We start from the raw sequence: 15,685 nt of genomic DNA, 5'->3' as shown, positions 1-15,685 counted from the left end.
CAGTCATTCTGTTTAAGCCGTGACTTAGCCTTTCATTTCAATTTTGGTCGACGTGAAAGAAAAACGCATATCAGAAAAATATATTCTTTTGTCAACACACTTCCTGGTTGCGGTGACGTCATTATCTGAACTCTGTCTGATTGGTTCTGTCTTTTGCTTCGGAGTTTTCCCGCGCTGCGTAACAACACACTCAAGTGTCAGCCCGCAGATGTAGCAGGTTAGCGCTTTAGCATTTTGACGCTAGTTTATATCGCTACTGCAGCTGTAACTACACAATAATGCCGTCCTCAGACTATGACCAAGCTTCTCTGCCGGATTTATTACCGCTGTACTACAAACGACTGTTCCCCTTCTCGCAGTACTACCGCTGGCTAAACTATGGAGGAGGTGAGTTCACTGGCCCAGCTGAAGTACTGTGTTGTCTGTTAACCGGCTGCATGTGTTGATTGTACTGACCAGTGTTAGACATTAAAACGACATTTACTGAATTACTGGTGTACGGTTATGAGTTACCACAAATGAAAGTGTTCATTTAAAATCTGTACAACTTTCAAGACTGAATTGTACATGGACAAACGTCTTTTTCTTATAACCTGGTGCAACATTAAAATTTCAAATAAATTGTCAATTATATTTTAGTAGATTCACTTTAAAACCAAGGAAGACTGCATAATCAGTGCCCTTGATGATACAAATGACTTGATCAGTTCTTTTCCCAGTAGGCTTGTTTTCCACCATATTTCTTTGATACCGGAATAAATAATAATAATAAAAAAACGCTGTCAAGGACTAATGTGTTATGTTTTCTTGTGCAACCTCAGTGCAGAAGAACTACTTTCAGAATCGAGAGTTCTCCTTCACACTCAAAGATGACATCTACGTCCGTTACCAGTCGTTCAACACGCAGAATGATCTGGAGAAGGAGATGCAGAAGATGAATCCGTACAAGATTGACATTGGAGCGGTATACAGTCACAGGGTAAGACTTTGTGCAAATGCCACGTGTCTTGCAGGATTTGCACACCACTTGGAGACATTGGAGAAAGTTCTTTCTCTGTTTGTTGCCCGCAGCCAAATCAACACAACACCGTGAAGTCAGGGACCTTCCAGGCTCTGGAGAAGGAGCTAGTGTTTGATATCGATATGACAGATTACGACGACGTCCGAAGCTGTTGCAGGTAAATGAATTATGTTCTTCATTGATGTGCTGTAACAAATACCTCTATTCCATATTGGATTGTTATATTGAACAGTGTGACAGCCATAAAAATAATGCGTGACTTTTCAGTGCTGCAGACATTTGCTCCAAGTGCTGGACCTTGATGACCATCGCTATTCGTATCCTGGATAGAGCTCTTCGAGGTGGGACCTTCTCTGACTTTGTTTCAGGCATCCACTTGTGTTGATGTTTGGCTAAACCGTCATTTAACATGTTTCATAATGTTTTCAGATGACTTTGGTTTCCAGCACCTGCTGTGGGTTTATTCTGGCAGAAGAGGAGTGCATTGCTGGGTGTGTGATGAGGCAGCGAGGAAGCTCTCTGTAGCGGCACGCTCTGCTGTGGCCGAGTATCTCAGCCTCATCAAGGTAACTGCACTGTAACTTTTAATAGATATTTATAGTGGTTCCTCTCTTTGAAAATACTGGTCCTACACATGTAAGATCAGGACTGTGATTTTTCAGAGCTGTTAATGGCAAAATGACAAAGTTTAATGCTCCAAAATCCTTGACAGTTTTTTCTATTTACAATATTGTTTGCACTATGTTTAATGTGCTAGTGATACAGAGACATTTATAAATAAATTGTTCTTCAGAGACCATCATTACTTCAGTTAACAGGTGTACACAACCCAAGAGTTTAGATTTCAATCCCGTTCGTGCTAACATCTCATGGTAAATGCCAAAACATAATTTACTGAAGTGCTGAGCAGTAAACTGGCTCAGTATAAAGTAAAATCTATAAGTTATTGATTATGATTAGTCATGTTAGACTAACGAATCAAGTTAGGATGCCTTTTGTAAAAAAGAAAAAAAAAATAATATTTAAAATTTCCTCATGTAGAATCACAGGCAAGAACTCACTCATATAAAGAAAACTAAAAGAAGAATTAAACTTATAAAAGAACTTATCACTTATCTAAATTAGGGAAGGCTGACGCTTCAAAGTGTGTCTTGATCTTCAGGATATGAGATGTGATGTTCTGCTTGCTGCTGTTTCACAGGGTGGTGAAGAGACGGTGAAGAAAGTGGTGCTGACGGATCCAATTCACCCCTTTATCAAGTATGTGTGTGGTTATTCTGGTGATTGTCTCTAACTGTGAGAGAGTGTGTTGCCTCTGTGGCTTCAGCTATTTAAGAGTCTGTACTTGTAATCTTAACAGAGAGTCGCTGACAGTGGTGGAGCATTACTTTCCCCGATACGCACTTCAGGAACAGGACATACTGGGTCAGAAGGAGTCTGTAGGAAAAGTCCTGGCACTGACGCCTGAAGATATCCTTTTCACTACATGCTGCATATTTAAAAAAAAAAAAAAAAAATGTCTATTGTTATTTAATATGGGTTTGTTTAAAAAAAAATGGACACAAAATGACTTGACCTCCATTACATGTAAGAAAGGAACTGCAGCTGGCGTTCCAAAACGAGAAGAAACCCGAGAAGCGTTGGGATCTGGTCGTGGACCAAGCCACCAGGAAACAGGTCAGTGATTCTGCCCACATTGTGTAACCTCATTTATTTCTTTATTTTAAGTTGTTCCACTAGATAGTTTATTTTGTAATGTTTCTTCTTCCAGAGCGCAGCTAAAAAGGGCCAACACTTTGAAAAAGAGATCATGCTGCAGTATTGTTACCCAAGGCTTGATGTGAATGTCAGTAAAGGTGTGAACCATTTGCTAAAGAGCCCGTTCAGTGTCCATCCCAAAACAGGTGAGCCAACTTCAAACATGGAAATGTTGGACATTGTCTTCGCTGGGTGTAGATTTTTTTTCTTTTTCTTTCTTTTTTTTTTTTTTAAATTCGTTGACGGCAAACAAGTTTAGAGTTCAACCCTTTCAGACTTGAACGTGGACCCTATCACCCTATGTAGTTCAGTCACAAGTATCCAGCTTTACGTACACGTGTTCTAATCTGGCATTGAAATGGTTTCTGGGGTCACCGCTCCAGATCTGATCACAGTTTTGCAGTCTGTGTTCAAATAAACACCACCACCATTTGTTGGTGCGTTAGAATATTGTAGCGTCGTCCATCTCTAATGAATCTCCGTATCAGAAGCATGAACAACGCTAAGACGTGCTACAAATTATGGAACATTATAAGCTCTCTCTCTCACTCACTGAAAGCCCACAGTTGAGTTAAGTTATTATTTAGGTTATTTATTTTTGACATCACACTTGTTACTAAAGTTGCTGCTTCCCCATTTTCTGCAATTAAACCTCTGGTTATAAATGAATATTAAAACACTGGTGATTATTGGAGAAATACATAATTTAACTCCATGTGGTTACTTTGGATAAATCGACCTGATCCCATCGTTTATCAGCCACATGCCAATATGTTTGTCTGTGACGTAATTAAACAAAACGTGCTCATATTTAATATTTCACTTGTTAACTGTTGTTTGGGTTGAATTATTATTTAGTTAATTGACAGCCACAAGGAAACGCAGACCTCAGCAGAGGTCACAAACATCCTAAAATTATAATGAGGACACCTACCCATTGCCGTTTTGACAGTAAAACCTTGTAAATGAAACAAGTTAAAAGCTATTCTGGTGATCTGGTAGATGTAATGATATGTTAGTGAAGCACTGACAGATTCTTACTGTGACTTCTCTCTTCGACTAGGGCGCATTTCTGTTCCTATCGACCTCAAGGAACTGGATACGTTTGATCCATTTGCTGTGCCCACAATCAGGTAAGCAATAATTATATGTACTTTGTTCGGTTATGAGCGGTATGTGTCTGTTCAGAGCTGACGTTGGATCTATTTTCTTTGTTTTCAGTCTGATCTGTGAGGAGCTGGACCGGCCCAGGCCAGACGAAGAAGATGAGAAGTCTGAGGACGCCAAGGAAAACGAGAAGGATGCAGCAGAGAGGCGGAAGATTAGAGGTCAGAGAGCATCTTTAAAGCACAAAATGCACTTTTGCCAACTTGCGATGAGTCCAAATGAAATTTTTATTTTTGTTGTTGGTTATTAAAAAGTCAACAAAGCATCACATATGCATTTTGTAGCAGTACCAGATGTTAAGCTTCTCTCTCCAAACACAAGTTCATTAGTGTATCGACTTGTTCATTCTCTTGCACGTGATCTATACAGAATCTCTATACGGAGTTTCTCTGTTTTCTGACTTTGTGACTGGAACAGAGTTAATAAATGTTAAACAAGACAGACTTTCACAGGAAACACTGCCATGCACAAAAATAAAAGACATCCAAGCAGATGTGGTGTACGAGAATTTTCTGAAAGAGGAGAAGCATTTTTCATCACTTCATTACTACAACATGGAAACATGGCATGTACGCCCACATTTCTGGGTGGGTGCATGCCAGGCTGCAGCCTCAATCTGAAGCAGAAATATAAAACTTCATCTTAGACCTCTGGAATTTTTTTTTATTTACTGTTCCTTATAACTCATTGAAGTTCACGTTCAGCTGTTGAATGAAAATAAAAATCATCATATGTGTGTCCAGTGCCTTTGAATGTCTAAACTCATGTGTTTAAATGTATTGTTTGCAGATTATAAAAGAACCAGTCTGGCGAAGTACGTGAAACACTTTGATCATTTTCTCGATGTAATGGCTCGCTCTTGGAAAGGAGACCTTCTCAGGAAAAGCGGTAAGGTTATAGTTTTGGTAGATTAAATGAAGACAGAGCCATGTCTTAGCTCTTCATATTTTTTAATCAGTTTGCTTTGTTTCCTTTTTCTCCTTCAGATCTTCAGAAAGAATTCTGAATCGGACCAAAGCCAGAGAATGACATCTCTGCTGGAGAACTGTTTATAGCGCTCTATTAATTGTGGCTAATTAAATGTGGCTGATGATGCAATAGAGATGAAGTTAATTTTGTGTAATGGTGTTGTTACTCTAGAGAACAATCATTTCATCCAAATCTGTTTTATTATGCTCAGTATGTATACATTCATAAACTGCTAAATACATTTTCTCGTTCTTCCTTTTCCTAGTAAAATATCTCTTTTATGTTGTTTGTCTACCTGCTGCCTAAATGTTGTTGTTGTACAGGCATTTTTGAAAATAAATTTGGTATTTCTGCTCTTGTAAATTCCTCTATTTATTTCCATCCGATTAAGTTAAAAATGTAAGCTATGGACCCTGGTTACAGCTGCACTTACCACTATATTGTAGAAGCAGCTTTACATTCTGCATTTTGTGATTTTTGTTACTGTATGTGAGAGCTTTACTTGCAGTGTTTTGTGTAGTATTTCTGCCTTGACTCATATAAAACAACATGAATCCTTCCTACTCCACATTTCATCAACATCTTTATTTGAATGAAGTTGTATGATGAGACAACTCAAGCAATGGGCGCTAGCAGAGTTATTTTCTAGCCTTATATTTAGCCTTTAGCAGAAATAGTAGTCTTACACCTTTTTTCGTAATTATGATTTCATTATGAAGATGTATAATAATAATAATAATAATAATAATAATAATTAATAATTTTTAAGTTGTATAAAAACTATGTTCGTGCATACATTTGATTGACATGGAAAAAAATAAAAAGCGGCTAAAATAGCAGCCGCAAAGGCTAATAGTTAACTTTAAAATGCAATGTAGTTTAGTTTTCAAGATAAGATCTTGAATTTCTCCAAAAGTAGCGGATATTTTTCTATTTTTATGTCAAGTTATAATGTTAAAGGGATAATATTTATTCTGGCCATGTTTTATTTTACATGAAGACAAGAGTCATTACTCAGTTTTGACTAAATATTACATGATTAAAACGCTGATTTCGTCCGTACGTAACCCGGAAGTAGAAGGCTCGGCTCCAGCGGATATTACTCCGACACTGAGGTCAGAAGTTCTCTTTTACAGCCATCTTGGATATAGCGTCCCGAGTCGGTGAGTGTCTCTGTTGATAATCCAACATCATCCAGACATTTTTAATATATTCCCGTCTAAACCAAAGGGTTAATGTGATTGATTAAAGTGTGGCCGTCCGGCCGGTGTCTCTATTACTTCTGTCCGACTTATCTGTTTAGTGATATACGTGCCGTTGTGTCACTGATTACCGGCTCAAAATGGGCGAACATGATGTCCACCAGTTTACTATCAGACTGTCAGGGCCGCAGTCAAGTGTGCGACAAGAGAAATGAGACTATTTTTTGTGACACCTGGCGGGCCACTTTAAATAAGGTTGAACTGGATGAAAAGATTGTGTCGGACCTGGGTTTTAGCTGTTAGCTGTCCTCTGTTGTGGCTAACCGAAGCTAACGCTAGCTAAATGTTGCTTCAACACTGCTAAAGCATGGGCTCTGTCACCTGTTCAAACCCCTACACCAGCTACAGGTCGGCGTGTTAACGTTAGTGATCGGCTCTATATCATATCAGCTAGCCTGCGTTTAGCTACCTTATATGGGCAACTAAGCTACTGGGACCAAGTAATTTCCCTTGTGGAGCATTAAAGTATATCAAAGTCTGATAATCTGTCTCTCCTTTATTTCCCTCACCAGCAACCATGCCTGGTGAAGCAACAGAAACGGTCCCTGTCACCGAGCAGGAGATGCAGCAGCCTCAAGTAGAGACTGGTTCGTATACTTTGGCTTCTTGAGAACTTGCATGTGACAATGCACATAAGACAACGGGTCCTGGATCTCTTTGAGCTCGGGAGTTTGCTAGAAGTGAATGATCCTGGGAGCTAATTAGTTGTGCAGATGAGTGATTTGATGACTATTGAGTTCAGGGTGTTGACTCAGCTGGCAGCACACTGACTTAATGTAACAGGTGACAGTCACTTTTGACTGTCATCACTGCAGTGATGTTCCTTGGATTAGTTGTAAAGAGTAATCCAGGACCCCTTTTTCATTTACACAGACTCACAATGGCGTGTGTTGACATGCACTGACAACTGGATTTAACACACAATGCATGGGGTTTTGAGTGTGGTTTTCTGTGTGCACTGTAATGCCTTGAAAACCCACTGTGTAGCTTGGAAGTAACACTGTTGGTAATGGCACAGATTATGTCTTCTATGTATTTTTTGTGGTTGTAATATTAAGTTGTAGCAGTATTTAAAAAAAACAAAAAAACAGTGTAACCAAAGAGTTTTAAAAACCTCAAATTTCCCAAGAGTCCCTTAAAACTGAAGGAGCTTAGTGGTGAAATGTCTCCTCAAACTCAACAAAACCAGTTGCTTTTTTATTTTATTTTTTGGATATACCAAGACCTGGATGACTGGGAACCTTCACAGATGGACAAGCGCAGACATAAGAGAAATTATATTAGGGAAATTAATGTCTTCAATACAATAGTTGAAAGTTTTTTTTGTTGTTGTTTTTAAGTACTTCAATTATGTTTTTAACTGGGGACACAGATATTTGTCTGGGGTCTATGATGGCTGTCTGCTACTGTGCATTTCAGTGTCTTATTAGGATGAGGAGATTTTAAGGAATGAATCCAAACAGAGTAAGAATTTAGCACTATTCTCTGGTTTCTGTTTTCCTCTGAATATGGAGGTGTTTGCTTAGGGCTGTGGACTGTCTACTTCTGCCTCATCTGATCAGATATCTAACATTTAGCAGTTAGCTGTAGTCCTCTATAACGTTTATATCCCATTTATGTCTTGTATAAATGCCCTGGTAATACACAACTGTTTGTGTTTGTGTATGTTTAGTTGAGAGGAAACTTTAAATTACATTGGTAACCTTTTGCATATTGCTGCAGTTATAACATAAAGGTTAAGCTCATTACTCTGTTACATCTATCTGTTGGACAAACAATAAATTTCCCTTTAAAGCATATTTACCTTAAATACATAGTTCTCCGGTTTAATTGCAAATTCTGAAGGTTTACTTTCCCACATGAAATCGGCAATAGTTTGACATTCTTTTTTTGATGGAAGACATAATTGCTGGCTGACAGGGGTTTACAACAGTTTAACTGTCTCTGGCAGAAAAATATACGACTGTATTTGTAATTTGCTTCGTTAAACTGCAGCTTTTTGAATGCTTGATAATCAAGTAAAATATGAGATTTGCATTCTACTTTGTTTAGCCACATGGTTGGTAAACAAGTCATTACTAGCAGTTATGGCTTTTTGCATTTATTTTGGTTTTGTAACACATAATCATCAAGTTGGGGCTTCAAAAGAGAGAAGTTTTTAGCATTAACAGCTTATCTTACTGTTCACACATAAGTAATTGACAAAATTTCAGATGTGTACTAAGGGACAAGCATGTTTTGTTGAGCCTTTTAAGAGACAAGAATTGGGTCATTAGTCCAGAGCTTTGTGCTAGTGTTATGTTTCTTGCAGCTTTATTGATGCTGACTGTAATGTTCTCATCTTGGAATAAAAGGCCTTGAATTGGAGGTAGTTCGGGCAGTCCTCTATCTAGAGTAATCCTGGTCTGTGAATAGACATTTTTATGCATGTGCTGATATTTTGGACTTGAAGTGTCCTCCCCTCTGTCACACTTAGAAACTGCATGGAGTTTTGGACACGGGCACTATTTTTTATTTTTTTTTTCCTGGATGTGCGCCCACCCCATCCTCAACGTCACAAACCCATCAGTTTCTGTTCACGTGTGGAGCACATTTTTATTTTATCATGTGCTTTCCTGAGGCTCCCATCACAGCCATTACTCTTCCTTCACCAGCTGCAGCAGCGGTATTGAGTTGTTCTCCTCCCGCGACAGCTGTTCCTACAGTGAGCAAGGTGAACCCACTGGAGACCCCTCCAGAAACCTCTGATGCTCAAGAGGTGAGCTCCGCAGAAGGAGCTAGCAGTGATCAACCAAATGGTGTAGCTGCAACTCAAGCAATGACCAAGCAAACAGAAGAGATTGTGTTGAAGGCAACACCTGCCTCACAGGAAGAGCTGACTGCTGACCCAGCGCAAGAATCGACCGGTTTGGCAGCAAAAGAGTCTGTGCCTTCTGATGATGCTCACATTGCTTCCCCTGAGCTGCCCAATCTTGAGGAAGCCAACAAAGAAGAAAAAGGCCAATTTCTTTCTGAAGAATCAACCAACCAAGTGTTCATGCAGATTGCTGCTGAAGAAAAGCCCTGTGGCGATGATCCAGCAGTAGAGAAAGACCTTGGAGAACCAAACCCATCTCCTCCTGAAGATGTTGGTGCAAATGAAGTTGGGAAGGCAAGTGATGCACCGAACTCCATGGCAGAAGGGTTAAAGAACCTTTCCCTGGACAAAGCTCAAGATAAAATCTGTCCTGGTGATGGGAATGACAACGTGGCAACTCAAAATGAAAATCCTGACAAGAAAGACCCAGTTATAATTCTCTCCAAGGCCAGTCAGTCAAAGGGGAGCGCTAAATGTGAGGCCCCACATAATTCCGGCCGTCACCTGTCAGGTTGGTTTATCTTCTGTGAAAACAAAAGTGCGTTCCCCTCCTCAGGCCTTTGTTCATATCTTTTGAATACATCTTTGTGATCAGGTTTACAAATCAAGTTATTTACTGTGGCGGAAATGTCTACGTGGCTTGAGAGTATCGCATTGAAGTATTTTTGTCATTATGGATTGAGACTTCAAGTGCTTTCTGCAGGATATTAGGAACAAGTCCTTTGGAAGAGTAGTTGTTTATATAGTAACGACTGGCGTACAGTAGAAACCACTGGTGTTGTAGATGGGTTAAAATGTTTCATTAAAATGGACACCATTTTTTTGGCTGAGATCAACTTCAGTCTTTTTTCAGTTTCCAAGTTGATTTGTTTTGCCTGATGTTGGAAAGTTTTTTCACGCTAGGTCTGTGGTGTTCGTGTAGTATACTCCTGTTTAATGCATTGCAAGTTTTGTTTACTTTGCTCTTGGTGCATCCTGACTAAATATAGAATTTGATTTTTTGTGTGTAAGTAGGAAAAGTATGTTCTGTGCATTTTGAGTGGCAAATTGCATCACAGTCTTAAAATAGGGATGTGTGCTCTTTTCCTAACCGTAAGCAAAGAGATTGCATTTTGGTTTGTCATCATTTAACCTGCATGAGTAAGACAACCATTGTCGGGTGAAAAGTTTTTAAAGAATCTTTTTCTATTCAGCTACACCTCCTGCCCCAGCTTCCTCCCAGCATCCTCAGGCAGCTTCAGGCCCTGCTAAGCCCAAAGGCAAAGATGCCAAGAGTGCGCAGGGTTCTTCTGCCCCAAAGGCTGTCCCTGGCAGAAGAAAACGGTCCTCTATGTCTGCCTCTTCTGCCTCTCCAACCTCGCCAAAATCTACTCCTTCTTCTACCCCATTGTCACCTGTGCTTTCTCCTCTGGCTTCCTCACCTGGCAGCTCTTCTGCTAATCAGGCTAACCGTACCACCCCAAAAGTAGTTAAGGCTGGCAAACAAGGAAAAGCCAAAAAAGGAGAGGCGTTTGTGCCTCCTCCTGTACAAGTGGAGTGCAAAGTCTCTGAAACAAAAGAAAAAAAGGTAGAGCTGAACCTCAAGCAGACAGCAACAGTTGAAGTTGAGACAAAAACTCCACCAGCTACTTCCAAGTCTGTTGCAGCCCCAGCTGCTTTCAAAGTTACCTCAAAATCTGCTGTTGCAGCACCAGTTTCCTTTTCTGATGCTATTGCTTCTAGCCCTCCCAAATCCATTGAAGTTAGAGCAGCATCGTCAAAAGCTACTCCTGTCATTGCAGCTGTTGATGATGAGCTCCCTCCACTTATCCCACCTGAGAAGCATATTACAATACCTGTACCCGTACCTCCTTTTGAGAAAGACGCCGCAAAGCTTGGTACATCACCCTCTAAATCTAATCCTCCGAGTACTAAGGCATCATCCAAACCCAAGAACGATAAGTTTGTTCCTGTTGAGGTTCCTAAAGCAGCAGTGCCAGTAAAATCTGCTTCTCTAGACACTCCTAAAGCTACTAAACCAGTCCAGGCCAAAGCTGCCCCTGCTGAGCCTGCCAAGGCGAAGGCCAAAGCCGCCCCTGTTGAGGCTGCCAAGCCCGAGGCGAAGGCCAAAGCCGCCCCTGTGGAGGCTGCCAAGCCCGAGGCGAAGGCCAAAGCCGCCCCTGTTGAGGCTGCCAAGCCCGAGGCGAAGGCCAAAGCCGCCCCTGTTGAGGCTGCCAAGCACGAGGCGAAGGCCAAAGCCGCCCCTGTGGAGGCTGCCAAGCACGAGGCGAAGGCCAAAGCCGCCCCTGTGGAGGCTGCCAAGCACGAGGCGAAGGCCAAAGCCGCCCCTGTTGAGGCTGCCAAGCCCGAGGCGAAGGCCAAAGCCGCCCCTGTGGAGGCTGCCAAGCCCGAGGCGAAGGCCAAAGCCGCCCCTGTGGAGGCTGCCAAGCCCGAGGCGAAGGCCAAAGCTGAGGCAAAGGCCAAGCCCGAGGTGAAGGCTAAAGTCGAGGCGAAGGCCAAAGCTGCTCCCGTAGAAGCTGCCAAAGCTGCCCCTGTGGAGGCTGCCAAGCCCGAAGCGAAGGCCAAAGCCGCCCCTGTGGAGGCTTCCAAGCCCGAGGCGAAGGCCAAAGCCGCCCCTGTGGAGGCTTCCAAGCCCGAGGCGAAGGCCAAAGCCGCCCCTTTGGAGGCTTCCAAGCCCGAGGCGAAGGCCAAAGCCGCCCCTGTGGAGGCTGCCAAACCCGAGGTGAAGGCTAAAGCTGAGGCGAAGGCCAAGCCCGATGTGAAGGCTAAAGTCGAGGCGAAGGCCAAAGCCGCCCCCGTGGAGGCTTCCAAGCCCGAGGCGAAGGCCAAAGCCGCCCCCGTGGAGGCTTCCAAGCCCGAGGCGAAGGCCAAAGCCGCCCCCGTGGAGGCTTCCAAGCCCGAGGCGAAGGCCAAAGCCGCCCCCGTGGAGGCTTCCAAGCCCGAGGCGAAGGCCAAAGCCGCCCCCGTGGAGGCTTCCAAGCCCGAGGCGAAGGCCAAAGCCGCCCCCGTGGAGGCTGCCAAGCCCGAGGCGAAGGCCAAAGCCGCCCCCGTTGAGGCTGCTAAGGCCGAAGCTAAAACTAAAGCTGCCCCCGCCGAGGCTGCCAAGCCTGAGGCTAAGGCCAAATCTGTTCCTAACAAAGTTCCTAAACAAGCTGAAGAAACAAAAGCTGCACCTTCTAAGGTTGCCAAACCAGATGCGGAGGTGAAGTCTGCCCCTGTTGAAGTTGCCAAGCAAGCCCCTGTGAAGGGTGCCAAGCCAGTTGCTGAGACCAAATTGGTTGAGGTTAATGCAGCTCCTGCTGAAGTTGCTAAGGCTACTAAACCAGATGCTAAGCCTTCATCTGCTTCTGTGAAACCTGCTCCTCGTAAACTCACTTTTGCTGAGGCTGTTGCAAAACCTGCCCCTGTTAAACCTGAAGTAAATGATACAACTCCTTCTGAACCCGTTTCCTCGCCTAAACCTGCCCCTACATCTGCTAAAACCCCAGCCATGATGGAGCCTGTGATCAAGAACGACAATGGTATTTCCTCCTTTCTCTCTCCTTGTGTGCCAACTGTTTTTCCAACTGTCACTACGTTCTGGGAATTGCTCAGATCCTCAGATATGCCTCTCTTACATCCTATCTCGTGTGGTACACATTAGCTTTCATATAAATGGTTTATTGATCAATGCTATCTGGTTGTGGACATGACTCAAGGTTTTTTGGAAGCAGTTTTGTTGCATACTGTCGAATTGGACAGTCTAAATGGTGTCTGTCAGGTTTTATTTAGTGAAGAGGAGTTGTCATGGCTTTGGATAGGAAGGACTTATGTTTTCAACATACATACTGTTTTGCTTTTTTCTGTGTTAACTTTCAGGTGTACATGCTTGACATTGTTGGCATATAGTGACTAAATTTTGTTTTCTATTGGCGGTACCTGTAGGATCCGGCACTGAGTCAGACAGCGATGACTCTGTCCCTGAGCTGGAGGAACAGGATTCTGCACAGACAACACAGCAAGCTCAGGTGAGGTGCCAGTCCGGTTTCAAATATTGTTTTGACCTGCATGGAGTTGGATAAATAAAATATTTTAAGCAGACGTGTTGGTCTTTGACTCTTCAATGATGTTTTCAAGAACTTTCGTTCTTCTGAGCCTACTGAAGCCAGCCTTTCTTTCCTGAGAAGAGATGTGTCTTGCAGTCAACCCTACCTAATCCTTACTTCTACATTTAGTTGTTATCATAAAATGAATAATTCATTTACATTTTACTTCATGTAGCTTGCAGCCGCTGCTGAGATCGATGAGGAGCCTGTCAGCAAAGCAAAACAGAGCCGCAGTGAAAAGAAGGCACGAAAGGTAAACATCCCCACTCACCTTGTCATTGAAATGTAAACTGTGGCTTTCTGTATCAACTGGTCAAATTTCGCCACATTGCTAAATATTTGTCCTTTTTTTCAGGCAATGTCGAAGCTTGGTCTCAGGCAGGTAACAGGGGTCACCAGAGTCACCATTCGCAAGTCAAAGAACATCTTGTTTGTTATTACCAAACCAGACGTCTACAAGAGCCCTGCATCAGACACATACATCGTCTTCGGTGAAGCTAAGGTAACCAACCTCCTTAGTGGTTGTCATGTAGAGTGTGAGATTCCTCTTAGATTCAGTTAATGGTGGGTTGGATACACCAGTTTCTCATTTTACCTGCTTTTTGTGTTATAGATCGAGGATCTTTCCCAGCAAGCTCAGCTGGCTGCTGCAGAAAAATTCAAGGTACAGGGAGAAGCTGTATCAAACATCCAGGAAAACACACAGACGCCCACAGTACAGGAGGAGAGCGAAGAAGAAGAGGTGAGACTTCATAACTGTTACCCTCATGAAGGTGGACATCAAAATAGGCTAACTTTGTTAAATTGTATGAGATCATAACAAACCTTTTTGTTGATTATTCTAGGTTGATGAGACCGGAGTTGAGGTCAAGGACATTGAACTCGTCATGTCACAAGCCAACGTGTCGCGGGCGAAGGCTGTACGCGCCCTGAAAAACAACAACAACGACATTGTCAATGCTATTATGGTAAGATTTTCAATCCTCCAATGTCATGGAACCGCACAAATCCTGTTAACAAAGACATTTCAAATGGTTTGCTTTTTATGCATACCGGAGCTCTTCAGTGATGATTAATACAGTGACTTTCGTTCTTCTGAGTCTAATGAAGCCAAAATTTCTGTCCTGAGAAGAGAGAGATTCTTTAAAGTCAGGAATGCATACATTCAAACTTGTGCTAACTTCAGCTGTTTTTGTGCTTTGCAGGAATTGACGATGTAATGGGACCCTGTCAACGAAGAGTTGAAGAAAGGTTGCTGATTTAAGCTCATTTATACAATTTATACCCAAGATGGAAATAAAGTTGTGGCTTGATGAAATTAATTTTTGAATTTTTTTTGCTCTTCTTTGGGGAGGAGGTGTGGGGTGGGGTGCTGTTTTGTTTTCAGGACTGATTAGCCTGGTCACCGCAGGGATGGACTGGTCCAACAAACATTTTATTATTGTCGTTAGAAAGTTCTTAGATTCTTACCACAGCATAGATTTGCCCTAGAAAGGACAGGGCTAACCACTCGGCCACCATCCGACGCCTAGTGTGTATATTTTTCAGATTTGTTTTGTAGTGAGAGTATGTCCATTTAAAAATGTATGTGGGTGAGAAGGCTGCTGGTTCATTCTGTTCAACTCACTGAGCAGACGTGAGACTAAATGTCTTAATCAGTTTCTGGTCCAAACTTAAAAAAAACTATCTGGAGTGACGCGGGGGTCATCTTAATTCGCATGCTTTGTAAGACTGTGGAGCAGCAATGTACTGAAAAGATGAATAATAAAACGGATACATCTGAGGAGTCTGATGATTAATGGGTATGAATGAAGTGATCTTTTTTTTGGAGTTGCACATGAAACCATCAAAAATTGGAGAAATGTCTTGTACTGCTAAGGAATTGAAACAAACTTGCTGTATCAACAGTAGAGAGAGCATACTAACAAAATGCATTTAGTGTTACAAATGAATGACATGTTACAACTCCAAACTAAGGGTTGCGAGGAACAGATGAGATTATAGTCGGTGTTGGAATAAATCTGGTCATTTCAACACCTTGGGGATTTCATCGAGATGTGGTGGACTGGATTGGAATAGTTTAGAAATTTACATTTATGGACGACAGACCTTTTCTTTGAGAGAAAAGGCTATAGGTAAAAAGTGAAAATGCGAAAACAAAGACAACTGGACTTGTTGAGCTTTGATGAAGATATTTAATCGCTCACCCAAGTCAATGGCATTCATAGGTTCTGGGGGCCCTGGCCACAGTGCAAACTAGAAACATCGGTCCAATGAGGTGGATGTGGTAAAAGCCCTTCATAGGTGTATGGGGATTTTTGGCGGAAAATGTGCCAAAAGACCTAAAGTCTTCTGACCATTGGTGCCGCTAATCGTGAGGGGAAAAATGGACACCAATGGGTTCATCGGAACAAATTTCTCTAAATGCAGTTGACTATTAGGTCTTAACAGTAGTCCTATACATTTTCCTTTTAAGAACAGTAGAAGCCACTTAGGATAAGTGGTGACATGTTTTCAATAAGAGTCAAACAAGTCCAGTTGCCTTTGTTCTAATATATACACTACC

The 15,685-nt window shown here is 42.2% G+C and overlaps 2 protein-coding genes and 2 non-coding genes across 16 annotated transcripts; all 4 read left to right on the top strand.

Moving 5' to 3' along the window:
* Positions 1-165: 165 nt before the first annotated feature.
* Positions 166-5,278, top strand: prim1 (DNA primase subunit 1). Its single transcript, XM_047596998.1, has 13 exons — positions 166-387; positions 822-979; positions 1,072-1,178; positions 1,289-1,362; positions 1,451-1,587; positions 2,223-2,281; positions 2,382-2,491; positions 2,607-2,698; positions 2,793-2,925; positions 3,843-3,912; positions 4,001-4,107; positions 4,736-4,834; positions 4,933-5,278. Exons 1-13 carry the CDS (start codon positions 279-281, stop codon positions 4,950-4,952), a joined length of 1,275 nt encoding a protein of 424 aa, XP_047452954.1. The 5' UTR covers positions 166-278; the 3' UTR covers positions 4,953-5,278.
* Positions 5,279-5,945: 667 nt separating this feature from the next.
* Positions 5,946-14,441, top strand: naca (nascent polypeptide associated complex subunit alpha). Of its 13 annotated transcripts, none has more exons than XM_047580730.1 (11): positions 5,946-6,078; positions 6,690-6,764; positions 10,228-11,474; positions 11,595-11,657; positions 11,742-12,555; positions 12,959-13,041; positions 13,295-13,372; positions 13,475-13,621; positions 13,733-13,861; positions 13,965-14,087; positions 14,325-14,441. In XM_047580730.1, the coding sequence occupies exons 2-11, from the start codon at positions 6,695-6,697 to the stop codon at positions 14,337-14,339; spliced, it is 2,769 nt and encodes a 922-aa protein (XP_047436686.1). In that variant the 5' UTR covers positions 5,946-6,078; positions 6,690-6,694; the 3' UTR covers positions 14,340-14,441. The 13 variants fall into 13 exon arrangements, with proteins under 13 accessions (XP_047436686.1, XP_047436696.1, XP_047436705.1 ...); XM_047580740.1 differs by having other exon boundaries at positions 11,595-11,678; positions 11,763-12,555; XM_047580749.1 differs by having other exon boundaries at positions 10,228-11,657; positions 11,742-11,810; positions 11,937-12,555.
* LOC124999122 lies at positions 13,131-13,201 on the top strand. The gene has a single exon (XR_007111148.1). It is a non-coding gene; the product is annotated as a small nucleolar RNA SNORD59 (small nucleolar RNA).
* On the top strand, positions 14,179-14,252 carry LOC124999115. Its single transcript, XR_007111147.1, has one exon. It is a non-coding gene; the product is annotated as a small nucleolar RNA SNORD59 (small nucleolar RNA).
* Positions 14,442-15,685: the final 1,244 nt, after the last annotated feature.

This window comes from Mugil cephalus, chromosome 1 (genome assembly GCF_022458985.1).
Source record: "Mugil cephalus isolate CIBA_MC_2020 chromosome 1, CIBA_Mcephalus_1.1, whole genome shotgun sequence".
Lineage (NCBI taxonomy): Eukaryota > Metazoa > Chordata > Actinopteri > Mugiliformes > Mugilidae > Mugil > Mugil cephalus.
This window is presented reverse-complemented; position numbering and strand designations above follow the sequence as displayed.